The 15,591-nt window shown below is 43.5% G+C and overlaps 1 protein-coding gene across 2 annotated transcripts in view; it reads right to left on the reverse strand.

Moving 5' to 3' along the window:
• The window catches only part of RBPJ (recombination signal binding protein for immunoglobulin kappa J region), a 277,336-nt gene extending 264,332 nt beyond the window's left edge, over window positions 1-13,004 (reverse strand). For both annotated transcript variants that reach the window (XM_049886403.1, XM_049886406.1), the window contains exon 1: window positions 12,889-13,004. In XM_049886403.1, coding sequence (XP_049742360.1) covers window positions 12,889-12,920 — 32 coding nt within the window. In that variant the 5' untranslated portion in view covers window positions 12,921-13,004. The remainder of the gene's footprint in view (window positions 1-12,888) is intronic.
• Between the last annotated feature and the right edge of the window lie 2,587 nt (window positions 13,005-15,591).

The raw sequence follows: 15,591 nt of genomic DNA on the forward strand, positions 1-15,591 counted from the left end.
TCTTTCCAGAGGAGCCTTAAAAGCTTTCAAAAGGCAATACACAGTAATCACCTCTCTTCCCATCAAAATGCAGCCTGTTCTCAAGAGGAAGATGATAGCTCTTGAATAACACCGCTAAACCTTTCAAAACTTCTGAAACTGGAAGAAAGTAAAAGAGAAAGGGAGTCTGTTGTCAGCCAGCAGTGGTTGTGCTTGTTTTTTATTTCTCTTCCCTGTCTTCTAAGCCCCAGAAGTATCTTCTAAGGAGGCGCCATGGAGTGGACTGCGTGGGTCCCTGATGGGTGTTGGTGCTCCAAATTAGAAGCTGGATTTCAGGGACAGCTGGCAGGTTCCCTTGCTGCCTCACCCTGCATACACCCTGCAGAATGCACGTGAGCCCAACCACAAGATGGGAGGCGGCCCCTCTAATCCTACACCCGGGCCTTGACTTCCTAAACCTGATCCTCCAAAATTTGGACTTATATAACTTATTTGCTTATTTTTAAGCCAGCCTTGTCCAAGTTGAGAACACTTAAAACTCCCTCTTGGAGGAAATTTGGAGCCCAACATTATCATTAACTAAATCAGCCAGCAATGGTTCTTTAAAAATACCAAACAGCACAGTTCTGAAGACTTTTATCGTCATGTTCCCAGCGGAATTACATCCTGTGGTGGTTTCTTTGAAAATTGTTCTTGGGATTTTGTGTGTGTGTCTCTCTTTCACGAACTAGGGCCTGCATCTAATGGGGGCTGAGATTTCCTGCTGTGTAGAAGCCCTTCCATTTGGCATGGGACCACTGCATGCTCATTCTATAATCAGCCCCAGTGGTACGCATGCTGGTTCAGTTGGTGGGGTCTCTGGAAGACATAACCCTCTTTGTTGTTGTTAGCTGTTGTTCAGTTGGCTCCTGACTCATAGTGACCCCATGCACAACTGAACATTATGCTGCCCAGTCCTCCGCCATTCTCACAATCAGTTTCAGAGCAGACTTTTGTGATCCATAGGGTTTTTACTGGCTGATTTTCAGAAGTAAATCACCAGGCCTTTCTTCCTAGTCTATCTTAATCTGGAAGCTCCACTGAAGCAAATTCAGCATGATAACCACACACAAGCCTCCACTGGCAGACGGCGTGGTAGCTGCACCATGAGGTGTTTTGGTCTGGAACTGAACCCAGGTCTCCCTCAGCAAGGTAGGGGTGGGAGTGTTGAGTTTTACCACTGAACCACCAATGCCTCAGTGTTCTTGGCAGAGTGTGGTAAAACAGAAAACATGATAAAACACATACCTTTGGGTCAGAGCAGGTGCCATTTTATATTAGATTCTAGACATGAGGGGACAGGTGGCGAGGGTCTCATAAAAATGTGTGTGAAGAAGGAGTTTACTGATGTGCTATTTCTATTAGGGAAAATACTGGAAAGAGAATAGCTAAATAAATTGTGGCCATTTTTTATGCATCCATTGAAGATTCATTTAAGCCATAAAGTTTCTTTGAAGAGCCTTTAATGATATAGGGAAGTGTTTATGATTTGTTAGGTGGAAAAAAGTGGAATACGAAGTCATGTATAAAGTATGAGGCCAACTATGGCCATGATATGTACAGAGACACTTGGGAAATACACCACAATTTTAGGAGAGGTTATAATCTCTGCCTGATAGGATTTTGACTAGTTTTTATTGCTTCTTTTATACTTTTCAGCATTTTAAAACTCTTCTATAATAGCATTTATTACTTGAATAAACTAAAATGATGATAAGGTAGCTGACTGTCCCAGTGGTGGCAGATTTGGATCCATTTGTCTTTAGATAATATTCTCCTTTGGAGTCCCTGGGTGGTACAAATAGTTAAGGCACTCAGCTGCTAGTCAAAAAGTTGAAAGTTGAGTCTACCCAGAGGCACCTCAGAAGAAAGGCCTGGCCATCTATTTCCAAAAAATCAGCCATTGACAACCCTGAGGAGCACAGTTCTATTCCGACAGGTATGGGCTTGCTATGAGTTGAATAGCAACTAGTTACCATTCTCCTTGGTCCTCACTACTCTCCACCCTTCCTTGGTCCCTGCAGTGAAGACCTGGAGGAAAAAGTCAGAATTGAAGATGAGGGGGATAAGATATTTCCTTCTGCACAGGGCCACAGCAATTTCACTCAGGGCCTGGAGGCTGAGGCAGTTGGGGATGGAGAAGTCTGGTTCTCAAGGGTGTTTGTTCTCTGTCTTCAAGTACAGTTTGTGGATGTCTGCGAATTGCACGCACCCAGTTCAGATTCTCGTAGGCAGAGCAGACAACTACGTGCCAGAGTAGAACTGTGCACCACAGAGCTTTCAATGACTGATGTTTTGGACGTCGATCTCCAGGGCTTTCTTCTGAGGTGCCCCTGGGTGGACTTGAACCCCCAACCTTTCCGTTAGCAGCCTGGAGTGTTAACCCTTTGCACCACCCAGGAACTCCATGGGCGAATTCATGGAGATTCACAAATCTATGAAGGAAAGCAGACCAAAGGGAACTTCACATCTATGGATTCATTCCACCTTCAGGCAAGAAAGGGTGCTCTCCGTAAGACTTCACTTCCCTTTTCTCATCACCACAGCCTCTGCTCCCATAAAACAATGACAACGCAAGTGCAGACAGAGAGCTTCAAGTTCTGGTTCAAGCAAGGTGACTGGGCTGTACACCCTGAGCTTTGAAGGTTGTCAGGCCAAGAAAGGCCTGGTTTACTCCCTGGGCCAGCCAATCTCTCCAGTCCTGTGGGTTTCCTCCATCTGTTAAATGGATGTAATGCGACTCAAAGCTTTGCTTGGAACCATGTCCCATGAGTTCATTTACCAATTTCTATTCATGTGGGGTAAAGTGCTCCCTCCCGGTGCTGAAAGGTAGTGTTGAAGGGAAACTTGAGCTGGGAGTGAGGAAGAAATCTTTTCTTAAGAATGTTTAGAGGACAGGAGCAGAGTCTTTTTGCTACTGAGTATGGTGACAGTTCAATTCAATTACACCCACCAACAGTTCAACGAGTGATTATTTACTTCAGGAGCGAGACAGCCTAGAGTCCCTCCAGGCTCCGGAGACAATGCCTCAGTTTCTACCATTATCATTAATTTATCCCTTTAGCTTAAGCTTGGAACCCTGTGTTGTGTTGGGGAACCAGCACTAAGGCTTAGGACAGGTTACTTAATCTCCCTAAGTCTCATTTTCTCCACCTTTTGAATAAGAATAATAGGGTTACCAGATTTAGCAAATTAAATTACAGGGCATGTAGTCAGGTTTACATTTCTGATAAACAATAAATAATTAAAAAAAAAAATCTCATGCAATATTTAAGACATTCTTAATACTAAAAAATTTTATTGTTTAACTGCTGTCCAAAATTTAACTGGACGTTTGCATTTTATCTGGCAATCCTATTTTAAAAAAAAATTTTTTAATTTTTGGTGAAAACTTGCACAACAAAACGTACACTAATTCAACAGTTTCTACACGGACAGGTCAATGCCATTGGTTACATCCATCACATTGCGTCGGCATTCTCACTGTCTCTATCCATATTGTTTCCCCACCATGGACTTTTACTCTCTGTGCCCCTTAAAATTCTCGTCAGTACTTTAGAGCAACTGTTGTCAGTTTGATCTCACACAGATAGTTCTTTAAAAGTGCACAGTGTTCAAGGCCAACATTCTTTATTAATTGAAACAAACTGTTGTTTTGTTTACAGATGACTTCATGGGTTAGTTTCAGTTCAACATTAAAAGATTATTTCAGGGCAATAAATTTGGGGTTCCCCCAGTCTCAATGGATCCAGTAAGTTTGGTTTCCACAGGAATTTGATGTTCTGTTCTATATTTTTCCTCCTTTTGATCAGGAGCCATCTATTGAGTCTTTGATCAAAACATGGCAACCCTATTCTTGAGGCTCAGTGAAGGAATTTACCTGAAAGTCCTTGTACCTGAATCAATGGGTGCTCTTTCCTCTGTACCTTCCTTATCCCAGAGTGGGCCCCACAGGGTGGTTTATCACTTCCATGTTAGGGGGAATGAAGACCCTGTGATCAGGCTGGTGAAGAGAAGGTGAGGATGCTCAGGTGGGGTGGGGGCATTTCCATGGGAGGTGTAACAGAGCAGTGGACGCATCAGTGGACTTAGTTAAACCTCTGCTTAACGGACATCACAAAAACCAAACAAACCAGTTGCTGTCAAGTTGATTCTGACTCATGACCGCCCCATGTGTGTCAGAGTAGAACTACTCCATAGATTTTCAGTGGCCATGGTCTTTCAGAGGTAGATTGCCAGGACTTTCTTCTGAGGTACCTCGGGTGGATTCAAACCTTCAGCCATTTGGTTAGCAACCAAGCACTTAACCATTTGTGCCATCCTGGAACTCCTAATTAACAGACATCTTTAAAGGCCCTAGCAAATAGATTTCCTGTTTCCTGTGTGTCTTTTGCACACTCCATTTGCCTGAGGCAAGCCTGTCAGTGGGGTGACATTGCAGATTCAGGAGAAGCCTGGGTGGGAACACTGATCCCAGGGAAATCCTGACCAGGCATGACCATTCTGGTAGCTTCAAAGGCCAACTGCTGGGAGTGTTAGACAGAGGGACTTTCCTGGAGGCTGTTTTTACAAAAAGGGGTAAAGGTGACTGGGTGCCCCAGAGACCTTGCCGCAACGTGGGGGAAGGCCGGGTGTGAGACCACGCAGGCCTGTCTTTCTGCTCCCTTTCCACATCTGCTCCTCGTGGCCTCCCCGAAACTCAACCCCACCCCCTTCCACCGCCCCAGCTCTGGGAGCTGAGACCAACAGGTGGCAGCCTGACTCTCTGGCCTTTGTGTGCATCCACGCTGCTCAGGCCTCCCCAGAAGCTCAGGGTCTAATTTTCTTCCTCTGAGCATCTGAATTCCAGGCGGTGAGGAGCTCAGCTGTCGCTGGCTTCAGGGAGTTTTCCACCAGGATTGAAATCAGGGCCAAGAAACCTTGGGCCTGTAGAGGCGTTCTTTTCTGCAGTTCAGATGTAGGTCCCCTTTAGTGCAGGCATTAGAAAATAGCTCTTTTACTTCAGAGTCAAAGGTGAAGGTTCTGAATTTTATTACAGCGAGAAAAGACATGTGAGAGACCATCACTTGCCGCATTTCCTAATCTTTGTCACGATTTTTCCCACGTTCTTTTACCATCAGAGTATTATTTATTTAATAGTTTTCTTTACGTTAATTCACTTTCTAATTTTTTTTTTTTTTTTTTTTAAGAATTCTAAGCAATTGTTATTGTTAGTTGCTGGTAAGTAGATTCCAACTTGTGGCAATAATCCTAATTGATAATAGCTATGAAATCTAGGGTTTGATATATATTTTTCTAATATTTGAAAGGGAGCCCCTGGGTTTCACAGTAGGTTAAATGCTTAGCTACTAGTCGAAGGGTTGATGGTTTGAACCCACCCACAGGCACCTCAGAAGACAGGACTTGCAATCTTCTTCCAGAAGGCCACAGCCTTGAAAACCCTATGGAGTTGCTCTACTTTGTACACGTGAGGTCACCACGAGTCAGGATCGACTTGATAACAACTAACAACATATCGACAACAACAACAAAAAACCCACTAAAAACCAAACCGGTAGCCATCGAGTCTGTCCCAACTCATAGCAACCCTGTAGGACAGGGCAGAGCTGCCAAGGTGTGGCTAGTGGATCTGAACTACCAACCTTTACGTTGGCAGCTGAACACTTAACCACTGAGCCACCAGGGCTCCAACACTATAACAATGATATTTGAAGATAAGTATACGCTATTAAAATTTTAAAAACCTCACCGTGTGTGTGGAATTATTGGAAGCCAGTGATTCCTACCTTACCATCCAGTTAAGAATAGCCAAATTTAAATGAGAAGTTTACCCCATGTCAGACACTGTGCTAAGCACATTGCATGCATTAGATAGCTCTTTTAGTCCTCTATAAGAAGCCCCATTTTACAGACAAGGAAACTGAGATGCAGAGTGGTAAGTCAGTCATATCACTAGTTAGTGAGTGACAACCAGATTCAAACCGGAGCATTTTGAGTTCAGAATTCATATAACCTTTTCTCTCTAACCTCTTGGGGAAAAAACAGCCCAAAACCACAGGTATTGATACCACCACTTGCCAGGAAAAAAGCAGGCAAGCGTCCTGCTGAAGAATGAGTTCATTCAGTTCTAAATGGTATGTCCTTCCAGTAACTTCTAACGTATTGCATGCAATTCCCAACATGCAGAGGGGTTAGATTCCAAAAGTTCATTTAAAAGCAATTTCCCCATCTCCTTCCCCAGCTCTCTCTGTGGCCCTTTGTACGCACCTTGCTATTGCACCCATCATGTTGTCTTTTGTTACTTTACACATCTTTCTGCTCCACAGGGCTCTGGGCTGCTCAGAAGCAGGGACCTTGCCTTACTTATTTTGATATTCCCAGTATCTAACACAGTGCCTCCCATCGAGGCATGAGTATATACACGGTGGATTAAATTCCAGGTCATTTGACTGGAACTCAGCATGCATTTCCCCAAAGAATTGCATTACATATGCTAGTGGAAGGGTTAGGTTTCCCACCAGCCCACAAAAGTTTATTGAATCTATCTTGAGGCCTACCAAGAGTACTAATAAGTTATCTGGAACTGTGGATGGGACAAGGGGTAGGAGGAAAAAATGAAATCTTCCTCCCCATTTCCTGGGTGTAGGATCAGTTCCTGGGTGGCACAAACAGTTAAGCATTCAATGACTAAATGAAAGGTTGGCAGTTCGAACCCACCCAGCAGTGCTTCGGAAGAACGTCCTGGTGATCTCCTTCCAAAAGATCACAGCCTTGGAAACCCTTGGAGCAGTTCTTCTCTGTACACGTGGGATCACCATAAGCCGTAATGGACTTGATGCAACTAACAGCAACAACAGGATCAGATAAAGATGAAATTTCACATAGGCCATACTTGTCTTTTGTTCCCTCCAAACTGCACTTTTTCCTACCTGTTCCACCTACAGGCATTGACATCTAAAGTCTCATACTGATTCTGATGTGATCATACATCCAGGCGCTCTCTTCTCTTTCCCCAAACTTACCTGTCTTCTTCCCTGGTCAGAACTTCTCTTTTGTTACTGCAGCTGAGCTCAGTTGATTATCAGTAGGAAAATAACCTGATCAAATTAGTTTGGCTGAAGGGGGACATTGGTGCTTCAGTGGTGGAATTCCTGCCTTCCGTGTGGGAGACCAAGGTTTGATTGAGGCCAACGAACCTCCTGTACAGCCACCACCCACCTGTCAGTGGAGGCCTCTCTGTTGCTGTGATGCTGAAGAGGTTTCAGCGAAGCTTTTGACTAAGACAGACTAAGAAGAAAGGCCTGGCAATCTATTTCCAAAAATCAACAATGAAAACCTTATGGATCACAATGGTTCAATTCGAAGATGGCACAGGACCAGGAAGCATTTTGTTCTGTGGTGCATGGGGACACCACGAGTTAGGGGCTAACAACAACAGCAATTTGTGAATAAACCAAAAAAACCAAACCTAGTGCCCTCGAGTCGATTCCGACTCATAGCAACCCTATAGGACAGAGTAGAGCTGCCCCACAGAGTTTCATGGAGAGCCTGGCGGATTCGAACTGCTGATCTCTTGGTTAGCAGTCCTAGCACTTAACCGCTATGCCACCAGGGTTTCCAATTTGTGAATGACTGCCCCTAATATTCCATTAGCATGTGACTATAGCACAGCGGTTAAGATCATGAGACCGGGAAACAGATAGACCTGGATTTGATTCCTGGTTCTACCTCTGATGTATATGGCCTATAGAGAGTAATCTAATTTCTCTAAGTTCTCTCATCTATATAATGGGCATAAAGGCAGTAATAAGGAGAGCTAATACTTCTATAATGCTTATCAGTGTTACACAGTAGGTGCCATTTTAAGGTCTTTTTATTTATTGATTCACTGTATCTTCACAACAACAGCCTATGAGGTAGGTTCTCGTGTTGTTGACTATAAAGAACCGTGATGCTTGAAAGAGGTTTCTAATGGTAAATTAATAATTTATTATGTATTCTCTGCTTTCCTGCTTCCAAAATGGATTTGAGGCAAGAATATGACATTGATACAATTTCTGGCAGTATGGAGGGAAGGCCTAGTCATTCTGGGAGATTTTTCAGGACAAAGAGAGAGGGTGACCCTGTAAGTTAATGCGTGGCTGAAAACTTCTCCTGAGAGTCCATTCCCTCATGTGATTCCTGTTTCCACAGCTTCTTCCTGTCCTTGGCCCTCTGAACTCACCGAATCTGCAAGTGGTCCAAGTTTTTTTCTTTTCCCTTTTTTTAATTTTTTTCACACAGCCCATGGCAGCTGCAGGGTGGTAGGGGCGGGAGGATAGCGGCAGCTGCCTGTATGTGTGGGACCTCTGTAGTCTTCCTTTGTGAGTCAGGGGCTGCCTGTATATATATCACAGGCCACCACCTGGCACGACATTTAGTTCCATCGATGTTGTTTAAATGTTTTCTGGATGATATCATGAATGCATAAGGATGGAAGAACTTCAGGATGTTGATTTCCAGCCCTTCACTGCCCTCCAGCCCTACATGGAAACATTCTGGGGCAGTTTTAGCCTCTGGTTTAGCACTCGCCTTCTGGATTTGCTCTCAAGTCCCTCCCGTTTGCCAGGTGCAGAGATTTTAAAGCCAATGTATATATACGTTGGAACAGAAGTTAATAGCATAGTCATGGAAATCCCTGAGCTTGCCCCCGGCAGGAGGCAGATGGCAGGCTTGAGCCTGGCCCCCTCATGCTGGGTGTCCTTGTGATTAAGTGACTTCATTTCCCTGGGCCTCAGTTTCCTCTTCTGTCAAGCAAGGGGCTTGAAGGTTCTCTCTGGTCCCTGCTGGGCTTTAAGGCTCTCCGATTCTCTGATTCACTACCCAGGACAGATGACGGCTGAGTCTTTCTGACACCGTTCCAGTTGTGGACATGACTGTTACAAACCTCTTCAAATGTTTTCTCATCCTTAAAACTGAGAATATTTCTTTTATGCTAGCTATACATTTCTTCTTGCAATTTGAGATCTTTTTTTTTTTCTTTCAGTTGTTGTTATCCTTCAGATTTCTGAAAAGATTGATAGAATTCTACCCTGTATCCCTATTATAGGAGTCCCTGGATGGCTCAAACAGTTAAGTGCTGGACGATTACTAGCTGTGAGGTTGGCGGTTCAAACTCACCCAGAGGCACCTCGGAGGACAGCCCTGGTTATCTGCTTTCGAAAGTTCACAGACTTGAAAACCCCTACTCTGCAGACTTCTGGAATCAACTTGATGGAAACTAACAACAACAACATTCCTATTACAAGTCTCTGGATGGTGCAAAGGGTTAACACACTTGGCTGCTGAATAAAAGGTTGGCAGTTCATGTCCACCCAGAGGTGCCTTGGAAGAAAGACCTGGTGATCTATTTCCAAAAAAATCAGCCATTGAAAACCCTATGGAGTACAGTTCTACTCTGACCCATGTGGGGTCACCGCGATTTGGAGTCAAGTTGAAAGCAACAGGTTATACTATTACATCGATGACTTACACACGCAATGACATATCTATGTTTGAACTAAGATGATTCGTTTTCAAAGACTTAGTAGCAATGATATTTCATTTTTATGTGGTAATTATATTTAAGAAATATTTCACATTAATATTTCACCATTACATTTGAGGAGCCCTGGTGGCACAGTGGTTAAGAGTTTGGCTGCTAACCAAAAGGTTGGCAGTACGAATCTACCAGTCACTTCTTGGAAACCCTATGCGGCAGTTCTACTCTGTCCTGCAGGGTTGCTATGAGTTGGAATCGACTTGATAGCAATGGGTTTGGTTTATTTGGTATTATTACATTTGAAACTCAAAATAAAAATGGGAAGGGAAGTTATACTCATTTTTACATGCGAAGAGATCCTGGAAGAATGAGTCTAAATCCTTTCAACAATATCTCATAGTCACTAAATGGAAGAGTCAAGAACCAAGCCGAGGTCTTTTACTTTTTCTTTTAAAGAGAAAAACATCATTATTCTTTTCTTTACTATACAGAACATCTCATACAATATTGAGCTTTCCTTTAGTCTTTTCACCAACAACTCATGCAGTTCATGGAAATCACTTTTTTTTTTTAATATTATTGATTTTTATTGTGCTTTAAGTGAAAGTTTACAAATCAAGTCAGTCTGTCATACAAAAAAATTTATATACACCTTGCTATATATTCCTAATTTGTCTCCCCCTAAATTTTTTTTAAATGAGACAGCACCCTCCTTCCCTCCACTCTCTATTTTCGTGTCCATTCGGCCAGCTTCTGACCTCTCTCTGCCCTCTCATCTCCCCTCCAGACAGGAGATGCCAACATAGTCTCATGTGTCTACTTGATCCAAGAAGCTCATTCTTCATCAGTATCATCTTCCTTTTTCTTACAGGACATTTCCCAAAGTGTTTTTCATGGAACCCTAACCTTATAAGATCCTTCTTTTAAAAAAAAGGACAGGCCAAGGTCTTTTGACTCTAAGTCTAGAGCTCAGGGCATGAGATTAATGCTAACTACCACTACCATCACCACCACCACCCAAACCAACAGCCGCTACCTCTGATTGAGTCTCTGCTCTGTCCTGGAAACCTTATTAGGTGCTCTGCAAAGAGCGTCACTGATCTTTGAGACAACCGTACAAGGGAAATTTTACTATGCTCAGCTTAGAGACGGAAAAAATGAAAGGTTGGAGAGATTAAGTAGTTGCCCAATGGTGAATATGAGCTGAAGGCAGAATCTGAACTCAAGCCCATTCTTTTGACAATGCTGTCTCTCACTTAAATATTCCGTCACCTAAAAAGAGATCTGACAGAATAAATTTTCAGAATTTTTCAGGGTCACATGAATCATTGCTTCGTGAAAGTACAGTTAACTGAAATGACTGGTTGTCGACTCCAATTCAGTCAATTCACGCCTCACTCAGCTGCCCCTAAGTTTTTCTGCCATGCATCATTCTGCTTCTTGGACTTTCCTTTCTAAATTTTATTTTCTATTCTTTCAAATTCCCGTCCCCCCCACCGCCTCCCCAGGTCCTTCTAAAATGTCTGTATTTCAAGTTTAAGAGATGAGTACTTAAAATAAGTGTGGTAGCCTTATGAGATCTCCAATAACGGCCAGAAGAAGAATGAGATTCTAACTTACCTCCTTCTTCCTAAATCCAGATTATATGTCCCAGGATCATTTTATATTTAGTCATAAATCATTAGGGTCCCTGTGACCCCAGGCATTCTTCTGACCATTTTTGCCTAGCTAACCCTTGCCCATTTTGCAACTGCATCCTAACTTCATCTATGGGGTGGGGATAAGGATTCCTGTTCTGTCCATCTCTCATAGCTTTAGTGATGTTTAGTCGAACAATGTTTAGGAAAAGAGCACTTCGAAAGTATAAAGAACAAGGAACACAGAGAATTGGCACATATTTAGCTTTGGATCCAGAAAAACCTAAGCTGCAGAAATGGAGCTGAAACATCAAGATTGCTCAAGGAGGCTGAGATTTGGATGTCTAACTATTTATGTATTGATCATCTATAATATACGATAATTATCCAAATAATTTATTTTATCATTAAATTATTTTAAAAGAGAGGATTTTTGTGCATTACAGACTAATGGAAAGGTTGGTTGTAAAATATATTGGTACCATCTATGCTCTTTGGAGACCTCTCTGATTTCCTCGCTGTTGGACTCCTCGCTGCTCGCCCCCAAACCCCTGGTATTGATACGAGCCCTGCTTTAGCTTACTATTACAGAAGTATGTTTGAGACATTATTCCACCAGGCATGCTGTGGACGCTCAGTAAATATTTGTCAAGTGATTGCATGCATGTAACAATGAGTTTATGGACAATGCTTGTGGTGTATGTGGATTTGTGACTGTTTTGCCATAACTCTGTTCCCCAACCCCTGCACTGGGGGTCAGAGCTCAGGGCTTGGAAACCACTTACATTGTTTTCCAAATACCCAGTGTACAACTGATACTCAATAATTGTGTATTGAACATATAAATGAGTGAATGAACATATGGATGGATAGATGAGTGTTACTCTTGTCTCCCAATTAGTTTACAATCTTTGAGGATAACAATTATGCTGTAGGCCCTTCTGTGTCCCCAGTAGAGCCCATCATTGTGCTGAGAGAAAACTGTCTACTTTCAAATAAACTAACTTGATTAGTATCACCTCCTAGAAAATTCAAGAAACTCTGGTGGCTCAATGGGGAAGCATTAGGCTGCTAATTGAAAGGTTGGCGGTTCAAACCCACCTAGTGGCTCTGCAGAAGAAAGACCTCGTGATCTGCTCCTATAAAGATACCAGCCTAGGAAACCCTGTGGGAGCAGTCCCTTTTCCACATGGGGCCACTATGAATTGAAATCTACTCAATGGCACCTAACGACCAGCAAATACATTTCTGTAGGAGCTGATTCAAAAAAGGAAATAACTAAAATTTAAAATACCCAGAGGAAATAGAGATGTCTTTGGGTCCAGAAAACTCTTTATGTTTCTCTCCAAGGGTAAGAAAAGGAGAGTATGAAGTTAGAAAATCACAGGAGATGTAAAAGGGCCGAAGAAAGAAGCAGTGTTGTTGGCCCCAAGAAATGAGAAGAACTTCTAGTGAGTGGGAGATACACCTTATCCTTTGAAGCCGGGGTTCAGTCTTCTGCTGAGTAATCTCTATGCCTCATCGGTGAGAAGGCAATGTAACCAGAACACTCTAGTGTGGAGATTGAAAATGGAAAAGGAGATGTTAACTCATTAAACCTTGAGGCAGCTATGGCCAAAGCAATCTACTAAGTGTTCACAAATCACGAAGTAAAGCGTATAAATATTTTTATGGGCAAGGCAACATAGATAATCTACTAGAGCATTCGCTTACCTTAACATCGCTGGATACAGCAATCCAATCATCTTGGAGAGAAACTCAGTATAGGGTCGGCTTGGAGACTGGAGAGTCAGAAAGCTGTAGGAAGAGCTAACCTCTTCCACCCCAGTCTGGCGGCCACCTCGCCTTGCAACAAAGGAAGTGAAAGTGTCAAGATGAAGAGAAAGAAATTAAACATTCTCTCTCATGTTTCAGAGAAAAAAAATGCAGACATGAACTTTTTTTTTTCAACTGGGGTAGAGAGTTTGGAAATGCTTTGATTCTCGAGGATTTTTGAGGATTTATTTTTCTGTTCACCTGTCAAATGGCCATATGCTCAGAAAAGGTGACCCTAACCCCAGCTATAAAGACAGACGGGAAATAATCGTCCTTGTTTCTTGCTTTTCCTCAGATTATCCTGAAACTCTGAGGCCTGATTTTTATATGAGAGCAGCCTCGGGAACAAATTACTAAGGACAAAAGGAGATCCATGGTGCTACCGCTACTTTAGTTCAATTTGATTTTCTTTTATGGTTAGTTGCTACCTTACTATTCCTGATCTCACTTCTTTTCTCTTGAACGGAAATTTTCGAATGAATATTGGATTCTTCAATCTTAGAAGGGGGCTCTGGTGGCGCAGTGGTTAATAGCTTGGCTGCTAACCAAAAGGTCGGCAGTTCAAATCCACCAGCTGCTCCTTGGAACCCTGTGGGGCAGTTTTACTCTGTCCTATGGGGTCGCTATGAGTTGGAATTGACTCAATGGCAATGGGTTTTTTAATCTTAAAAGAGGTCTTCCCCATCATTCAGTCCAGATTCCTAGTTAGATAACTCTGAAAGCCGAGGTCCAGTGACTCACCTACAGCACCATGTCATGGGTCGTGCTAGCCTGTATTCCCCATGGTGGTCGTACTCCCTACGGTGCAACAGTCCCAAACTTAACACCTGGAACAGATGTTCAGCCAGGCACAACAGAGCTGTCAGCTTCTTAATCTCCCTGTCCTTCTTCAGCCCGACGTGCACCAGCCTAATAGGGCACTATACCTGGAGTGAGCAGCCTGGGCGGGAATCTGCTGGCATCGTCTCGATTGTATTCATTTGTTCACCTGCTGAATGACTGTGTGCTCAGAAAAGGTGACCCTAACACCGGCTCACTAAAGTGGGGGGTGGGGTGCATCTTCATTACTCTAAACAAGCATGTATCGAATTCTGGGCACTTCGCCCAGGATTGATTTCGACTCACGGCAACCCCATGTGATCAAGAAGGACCGTCCAATAGGACTTTCTAGGCTGTAATCTTTATTAGGGGGCAGATTTTCAGGCTTTTCTTCTGTAGAGCTACTGAGTGGGTTTGAACTGCTGACCTTTTGGTTGGCTGCCGATCACTGAACTGTTGTGCCACCAGGGCTCCTGGTATAGTACTACTAGTTGCTAAAACATTGAAATGCTTCTGCACTGGTTGGTAAATAGATGTTGCTCACCTTCGCTCTCCCCTGCCCCAGGACTCTTGTTCTGAACACCCCGATGCACCAGCGTCTAAAGGGTTAATGTCTAGCTAACTGGGGACCCACAGGACCCTGGCTCTAGGCCTCCTGCTTTGTTCGCCCAGTGCCCTGGCCCTTGTGTCTGTTAAATATTTTGTTGAATATCTCCCCTACATGTGACTCAATTCTGGGGACAGTTGACAGCATTAACTGTTCCATCCGTCCTCTTAAGGATGGTGGTCCTGGTGACAGTGGGCAGAGTCCAGGGTTGGGGTATAGCTGCAATGTTTGTGTCCACAGTGGCAGACCAAATGGTGTTTTTGCCAGGCCACTTCTGTGGTGTGATTCTGGGCATAAACTCTAAGCCTTAGAGTGCACAAGCCTTTCAGGGAATTCAAACAAAAAACCCAGTGCTGTTGAGTCGATTCTGATTCATAGCGACCCCATAGGACAGAGTAGAACTACCCCATCGAGTTTCCAAGGAGTGCCTGGTGGAGTTGAACTGCTGACGTCTGAGTTAGCAGATGTGGCTCTTAACCACTACCCCCCAGGGCTTCCAAAACCACACCCACTGCCTTCGAGTGGATCCCGACTCATAGCAACCCTATAGGACAGAGTAGAATTGCCCCATACAGTTTCCAAGGACCAGCTGGTGGATTCAAACTGCCGACTTTGGTAAGTAGCCTTAGCTCTTAATCACTACACCACCAGGGTTTTCAGGGGATACAACCTTTTAATGGAGTCCCTGGGTGGTGCAAATGGCTAAGTGCTCAGCTATTAGCTGAAAGGTTGGCTGTTTGAACCCACCCGGAGGTTCTACTCTGCACACATGGGGCCACCAAGTGTTACTCAATGGCAACTAAGAACAACATTTTTTTTTTTTGTTTACAATTCAAGACAAAGTTTTTTTGTTTTTTTAATACTTATTATTGTGCTTTAAGTGAAAGTTATAAATCAAGTGAGTCTGTCACATATAAGCTTATATACACCTTACTACATACTCCCATTTACTCTCCCGCTAATGGGTCAGCCCGCTCCCTTCTTCCAGTCTCTTCTTTCATGACCGTTTTGCCAGTTTCTTTTTTTTTTAACCCTCTCTACCCTCCCATCTCCCCTCCAGACAGGAGATGCCAATACAGTCTCAAGTGTCCACCTGATACAAGTAGCTCACTCTTCATCAGCATCTCTCTCCAACCCATCGTCCAGTCCCTTCCATGTCTGATGAGTAGCCTTCG

Source organism: Elephas maximus, chromosome 5 (genome assembly GCF_024166365.1).
Source record: "Elephas maximus indicus isolate mEleMax1 chromosome 5, mEleMax1 primary haplotype, whole genome shotgun sequence".
In the NCBI taxonomy this organism is placed as follows: Eukaryota; Metazoa; Chordata; class Mammalia; order Proboscidea; family Elephantidae; genus Elephas; species Elephas maximus.